The sequence below is a fragment of the Sus scrofa genome, chromosome 6, assembly GCF_000003025.6.
Source record: "Sus scrofa isolate TJ Tabasco breed Duroc chromosome 6, Sscrofa11.1, whole genome shotgun sequence".
In the NCBI taxonomy this organism is placed as follows: domain Eukaryota; kingdom Metazoa; phylum Chordata; class Mammalia; order Artiodactyla; family Suidae; genus Sus; species Sus scrofa.
In genome coordinates, this window is record NC_010448.4 from 19,233,958 (window position 1) to 19,241,599 (window position 7,642).

General features: G+C 53.1%; 1 protein-coding gene across 2 annotated transcripts in view; it reads right to left on the minus strand.

Moving 5' to 3' along the window:
* The window catches only part of PLLP (plasmolipin), a 27,215-nt gene extending 19,921 nt beyond the window's left edge, over nt 1–7,294 (minus strand). For both annotated transcript variants that reach the window (XR_002344543.1, XM_003126973.5), the window contains exon 1: nt 6,990–7,294. Coding sequence is in view for 1 of the 2 variants with exons in the window: in XM_003126973.5 (XP_003127021.2) it covers nt 6,990–7,121 (132 nt within the window). In the remaining variant the exon portion in view is untranslated. The remainder of the gene's footprint in view (nt 1–6,989) is intronic.

Below are 7,642 nucleotides of genomic sequence, written 5' to 3' on the forward strand. Positions count from 1 at the left end.
GATCCGAGCCGCGTCTGTGACCTACACCACAGCTCACGGCAACGCCGGATCATTAACCCACTGAGCAAGGGCAGGGATCGAACCTGTAACCTCATGGTTCCCAGTCAGATTCGTTAACCACTGCGCCACCACGGGAACTCCTAAACATACTTTTAAAAGGTCAACCTCACTCATAAGAGAACTGCAAAGCAGGACTACCCTGACCCGCGATTCCACCTATCAGACTAGGGCACCTGCTCTTGAGCTTATTTTCCACGCTGGTAAGGCTGTGGGGAACAGGCACTCTACCAGGAAGCTCGTTGAGGGGCATGAGACCCATATGGAGGGCATCTGACAATCTTTACCAAGATCATTTACACACAAACCCTGAGCCACGGTCCCACTGCTGGAAATGTATGGTACAGATGTTCTCCGTGGCTTGGGTGCGATCATTCACATAGACTGTGCGACCAACAGCAAGAGTGGCAACTCAAGTGTCTGTCTACAAAGGGACAGGCCACACAATTCACACCACAGTTGCAGCATGAGCTGCTACAGAAGCCACAAGAGAAGCCATCACACCTCACGCACACAGATGAAAAGACCTCCCTGACACATTTTTAAGTTAAAAAAAAAAAAAAAAAAAAAAGGGAGTTCCCGTCGTAGCTCAGTGGTTAACGAATGCGACTAGCAACCATGAGGATGCGGGTTTGATCCCTGGCCTCGCTCAGTGGGTTAAGGATCCAGTGTTGCCGTGAGCTGTGGTGTAGGTTGCAGACGTTGCTCGGATCCCGCGTTGCTGTGGCTCTGGCGTAGGCCGGTGGCTATAACTCCGATTCAACCCTTAGCCTGGGAACCTCCATATGTTGCGGGTGCGGCCCTAGAAGAGACAAAAAAAAAAAAAAAAAAAGGAAAAGAGTAGAAGGTTGTGGATAGACTACAGCGCTGTCTATAAAAGTGGAGAGAAGTGGGGATGTCTTAAAGAAGGCGTAAAACAGTACACGGGAAATGGGCAAGAGTGGGCAAGGAGTCACCTCTAACCAAAAGGAACAGAGGCTTTTCACTGAGCTCTTTCCCACTCAATTTTGTTCTGGACTGTTGCAAATATAGTACCTATTCAAGAAATTCAGGTGGAGGAGTTCCTGTCATGGCACATCGGAAAAGAATCCGACTAGGAACCATGAGGTTGCAGGTTCGATCCCTGGCCTCCATCAGTGGGTTAAGGACCCAGTGTTGCAGTGAGCTGTGGTTTAGGTCACAGATGTGGATCGGATATGGCATTGCTGTGGCTCTGGCATAAGCTGGCAGCAACAGCTCCGATTAGACCCCTAGCCTGGGAGCCTCCATATGCCGGGGGTGCAGCCCTAAAAAAGACAAAAGACAAAAAATAAAGAAAAAAAAAAAAAAAGAAATTCAGGAGGAGTTCCCGTCATGGCTCAGCGGTAACAAACCCAACTAACATCCATGAGGATATAGATTTGATCCCTGGCCTCGCTCAGTGGGTTGGGCATCCAGCATTGCCATGAGCTGCGGTGTAGGTTGTAGATGTGGCTCAGATCCCACATTGCTGTGGCTGTGATGTAAGCCAGCAGCTGTAGCTCTGATTTGACTCCTAGCCTGGAACCTTCCATATGCCACACCTGTGGACCTAAAAAACAAACAAAAAAAAGAAATAAAGGATTAAAAAAAGATAAGAGTTCCCTTGTGGTGCAGGGGGTTAAGGACCTGGTGTTGTCACTGGAGCAGCTCATGTTGCTGCTGTGGCTCAGGTCCAATCCCTGGCTGGGAATTTCCACATGCCATGGGCACAGCCAAAAAAAAAAAAAATACATAGAGCTCTGGGAGTATTGCCAAGGGGCAAAAAGTGTGGCAAGGCACAGGCAGGAGTGTTCCTATCTGTGTTGTGATAGGGGTTATGTATGGAAATATGCACTGACTCACCTTGAGATGCCACACCCTCAACAGTGGTTGGACTGGGGATGGAGGGATGGGAGGCAGGGTGCCCTGCCAAGTATGAGACTGCATCGTTTTTGTTTCTTTTTCTTGGCCACGGCTAAGGCATGTGGAAGTTGAAAGTTCCTGGGCCAAGGATTGAACCCATGCCACAGTAAACAGCTGAGCTGCTGCAGTGACAATGCCAGATCCTTAACCCACTGCGCCACAAGGGAACTCTGAAGCTTCATTCCTACTGTTAGCCCTTTATACTGCTGGAACATTCTGCTGTATGTTTGTATAATTTTTTCAAAGAATAAAAACATTTTTTTAAAAAAATGAGCCAAACAACAAAAGAAATGGTTAATTGAGCTGGGGCGCTACCAGTGAGTGGTAGTGATACTCCTGGATCGCCTAAACAGTTAAGGAGGAAGACAGCTCTGCCTGGATGTGAACAGAGGATACAGAATAAAACCTTCAATATATATATATATATTTTTTTTGTCTTTTGTCTTTTTCGGGCTGCACCCGCGGCATATGGAGGTTCCCAGGCTAGGGGTCTAATCAGAGCTACAGCTGCCGGCCTACGCCACAGCCACAGCAAGGCCGGATCTGAGCCACATCTGAGACCTACACCACAGCCCACGGCAACACCAGATCCTTAACCCACTAAGCAAGGCCAGGGATCAAACCCGCAACCTCATGGTTCCTAGTCGGATTCATTTCCACTGCGCCACGACGGGAATGCCCTTTCAATGTTTTTTTTTTTTTTTTTTTGGCTTTTGTTGTTGTTGTTGCTATTTCTTGGGCCGCTCCCGCGGCATATGGAGGTTCCCAGGCTAGGGGTTGAATCGGAGCTGTAGCCACTGGCCTACGCCAGAGCCACAGCAACGCGGGATCGTTAACCCACTGAGCAGGGGCAGGGACCGAACCCGCAACCTCATGGTTCCTAGTCGGATTCGTTAACCACTGCGCCACGACGGGAACTCCTCAATGTTTTTTAAAATGCACAGGAGAAAGAACTAGAAACACCCCAACACAGTAGTTTCCTTGGGGAGAGGAGTAGGTGATCCAAGAATAACTTTAGCCTTATCCCTACTAGGTTTCTGCTCCAGAGAATATATCTATATATTTGTTATATAATTATAAATTGATTGCAAACCCTTCACACCCTTCCAGTCACAAGTGGGGCGTGTGGGCAGAGCTAACAATACAAGGCACTGGCTTGCTGCCTGCTGTGGAGCCGGGGGTGGAGGGTGGTGAGCATGCAGGGCCCCGAACGCTGCCCTAAAGAGACTGAACCCACAAAACTCAGTGCTATGGAAAGCCTGGGGCGTCCCCAACACTGTGATCCCAATGTGGCCAATCTCTGCACACACCTCTCAGATCCCAACGACCTGGTCTAGCAAGACTAAAGAGGTGAATTTCAGACCCTGCCCTCAACCTGGAGAGGAGCTGAGGAGACAGAGCCAGGATTACTGGAAGGAAGAACTTTCTCCCACGCCCAGGTACGCAAAGATGGAGCAGGTAGCCTTTAGAGGAGCTGAGCTCCCTGTCCCTGGAAGCATGCAAGCTCATCTTGAGGACATATCGAGGGACCTTTGGGAGCAAGCATAAGAACCCTAGGATACTATGACCCTGGGAACCCTAACTATTCTTCGTTCTGACATGCATCGTGCTAAGCCCTCTGCAGGCATCGGATTCCACATTCCTCCCAAGCCCACCATCACCACTTCAAGCACATGGACACTGAGGCTCAGGGATATTAGGGAACTTGCCCAAGATCACAGATACGAAGGCTCCCTACTTCCACCAATACTCTCACCACTGTGGATCACTGTGATCAGGTGACGGGTGAGCCTTCTGATATGTTTATTCACCTGCCAACCAGGGATTGTGTGACCAATCCCTGGGCCAGACACAAAGGGCCATACTGCCACAGACCATTCACATGGCTTCTATGTCCTGAGCCTCAAGGATGCCTTTTTGTTGTTGTTGTTCTTTTTGTGGCTGGCCCCGCCCACAGCGTAGGTCAGTTCCCGGGCCAGGGGTCGAATCCCAGCTGAAGATGTGATCTGTGCCACAGCTGCAGGGACCCTGGATCCTTAACCCACTATGCCAGGCCAAACCAGTGCCTCCGCGGAGACAAGCTGGAGGGCTGACCCAGTGCCACAGGTGGAACTCCTCAAGGATGCCTTCTGACTGCGGGGCCTTTATACGAGATGCACCTGCTCCTTCTTGCTACCCCTTCCATATAACTAAATCTTTCAGAGCCCCTTCTGTCAGGAAACCTTCCCTAATGATCCTGGCCCCGTGAGTCTCCCTTCCTGAATTTCCCCCTCCTTAGCCTCCAAAGCACCCTAGGAACCCCAAACAAACAAACAAAAAACAAAGTGCAAGCGTGTGTGTATATGCGCGCGCGCGCGCACGCACACACAGCAGGAAGCACAGCCAGAGCCTGGCTTCGGATTCACAGACTTGAGTGCAAATCCCAGCTCAACCATCGACCCTGTGTGCCCTTGTACAAGTTCCTCGACCTCTCTGAGCCTGTTTCCTCATCAGTAAACCCAGGTCGATCACCTTTCTCTCCAGGGCCTGGAGGAGACTTTAAACAAAAGGAAAGATACCTGCACCTTTTCACTTTTGCTTTGTTTTGTTTTGGTTTGGTTTGGTTTTTGCAGCCATATCTGCCGCATATGATAGTTCCAAACCTCCTGAGCTGCAAACAGAAGACTTCTCGCAGAGGTACTTAAGGCCTCTTGGCTTCTGGCCACCAGAAACAAGTGCTTCAACTCCAGGGTAGGGGAACAAGACTTGCCACCCCAAATTCATCTCTTTGGCACATTAATTATTTTAAGCAGGTTACTTTCTAAGAAAGAGCAGACGTGAGAAAAACTGAGGACCAAGTAAGGAGTGACCCTTTGGTAAGAAATATTTACATTTGTAAAGGAAATCTCCCCCGTACCAAGAAGAAGTTGACCAAACCTCTAGAAACATATCAAAGCAGTGACTTAAATCTGCAGCACAAGCCGACCCTTCCTCACCGTGCCTTCCGGGTCACCTCCCGGTAACTCCCTCCCCACCCTCTCCATCCTCTTGTGTCTTTAGCTGAGGATGGTATTTAAGGTGAGGGCTTGGCAGTATTGAGTTACTCTGAGTTTTGGGGTCTCTCCCAAGTGTACATGTTTTTATACTTTGTGTCTTATTTTCTCCTGTGAATCTCTTTCCTGTCAATTTAACTCTTCCAGCAGCCAGAAGAACTGGATGGGCAGGGGAAGATTTTTTGCTTCTTTATGCGGGCGACCTGTTGGCTACTCCCCCCACTTGGCTTCCACGTCCTCAGCCCCAAGCCTTGGCTCAGGCAGTGCCCCCGCCCTTGGAACATCCTTTCCCTACCTAACTGCCTCAATTTTCTTTTTTTTTTAGGGCCATACCTGCGGCCTATGGAAGTTCCCGGGCTAGGGATCAATCAGAGATGCAGCTGCCGGCTTACACCACAGCCACAGCACCACCAGATCTGAGCCACATCTGCGACCTACACGACAGGTCATGGCAACACCAGATGCTCAACCCACTGAGCAAGGCCAGGGATCAAACCCACATCCTCATGGATACTAGTTGGGTTCTTAACCCCCTGAGCCACAACGGAACTCCTGCCTCAAATTTCAGTAAGTCTCTGCTCAAAAGCCTTCCGCCCTCCATGAGCCTTCCTGGACTCAGAATTGATTCCCCTCTCCTCTGCCCTTTCACATGGGTGGAGGGGGGGGGCAGCTGGGGGCTCCCTCCTGCTAGCTGTGGTGCCCTTCACAGCCAGCCCAGAGCCTAGCACTCAGCAGTGCTCTTCCTACCTACAGACGTAACTCAATCTCTGGTGGGGCGCCCTCTCCCTCCCTCCCCTCCCCTCCCCTTCACAGAGAATTTCTGAGATTGCTCAGAGAGAAGAGCTAAAAATGTAGATTTCTGGGCTGCGGTGGCAGTGATGCCAATTCCATATTTTTTCTTGGGGTGAGGACCAAAATCTACATAAAACAAACCCCTCTGAGAGAGACTGAGGCTGAGGTGGGGGAGGAGGCCCCCAGGCGCTCTGAGGAATTCTGAGAGATAACAGTGGCCCTGGAGGAAGCAGGTGCTCATCTGGGATAAAGAGGCGGGAGCTTTGGTCTCAGACCCTGCCTTCGGTCCTGGGCCGGACACCGTCGCTAGTGCTCGGCCAGGGGTCTGTCAGAGGTGCCCTAAAGGAAAATTGATCTTGGCCCACCTCCAATTCCCCTCTAGGCCTCGCAAAACGGATCAAGCCCCTCCCACAGGGACAAAAACCCAGCTTCCTGACTCGCACCAGAGAGTATTATGGGGAGGAAGCCAACACCCGCAAGCCTGAAACTGGTGGAGAAAGGTGTGTTCCCATCGGTCCGCCTCAGCTGAGGTCCACAGACGGCATGGGATACAGAGGAGTCCTGCCTCTGGCTTCCCACAAATCCTTCCCCCAGCGCTGGGCGCGGTACCTGGGTCTCAAGGGATCAAAGCTGCGGGAACCCGGCAGGTTACCCACTGGAAGCCAGAGGGGCCCAGGACACTGCGCCTAAGCGTCTGCTGGACCGGAAGTGCCCTCTCGATTAGACGAGGCATATTCTGGGGTGCAGCCGCTGGGAGTTCTGCAGAAGGTCAGCCGAGAGTGGACTTTGCCTAAGGCTGGGTGCTGAGGGGCTAAGGGCTCAGTCCCGGCAAGGGAGAGACACAGCGCGTCGTGCGCAGTGATTGCGGCTTTTCTAAGCGTTTCCGCGGGGGATCTCCTGGGACCACCGGAGGGAATGATAAGGCTTTGGGGTGGGCACTCTGACACTGGGGCACGGTGAGTGTGCTCGCAGAGACGGTAACTAGGACGTCTCCCGGTGACAGGGCTCCGGAGTGATGTCGGGGGAGTCCGTCCTAGAGGCGCCCGGTAGGCAGGGTGCATCCGGGCGCGTGTGAACTTGGGTTGGGAGTGTTCGGGGAGCACAGAAAAAAGGCAGCTAGGGAGTTTCCGACCCTTCCAGACCCCGCCAGGCCCCCACCCGGCCCTGGACCCCTAGCGCACTCACCAGTTGCAGCAGCATGAGCGCCCCAAGGCTGGAGCGCACGAAACCCAGGTCCGGGCGCAGCGCGGAGACCGCGGCGCCTCCTTGCGCGGGGCTGCTGGTCCGCGTGCTCACTTTAGACGGGAACTCGGCCATGGCGGCTGCGCTCGCCTCTCAAGGTTGCTTCGGCCGCCGTCACCGCGCCTCCCACAGCGGGTGCCGGCTCTTCTGCGGCTCCTCCCGGGGGGATCGCGCTCCCGCTGCGGCTCCAGGCGCAACTCGCGGCGTCGGGGGAGGCTGGGAGCGGAGAGCGCCAGGTGCGGCCGGAATCCCAGCCCCGCCTTCGCCGCGGCACCCGCCCCTTTAACCCTTCGCACACCACTGGGCGGTCCAGCCTCAAGCCACAAGACGTCTCCATCACTTTAAAAACAGGGAAAACGCGGCCGCGGTCAGTGGGTGGGCTGCGCCAGAACCAGCCTAGACAGCCGCACGTTTCTCTCCCAAGGAGAGCCACCTGTTGGCAATTCCCCCATATTCGCGGCAGCTTTGACCGCTTCTCGCTCTCCTGGCCGGTAACTTCCGAGCCTCGCGATAAACTGGTGGCCGCCAGCAGAGCTGACCACTACTATCTCCCTACCCGATGCCTCTCGGGAGCTGTGTACCCTTGGGCAAGCCCC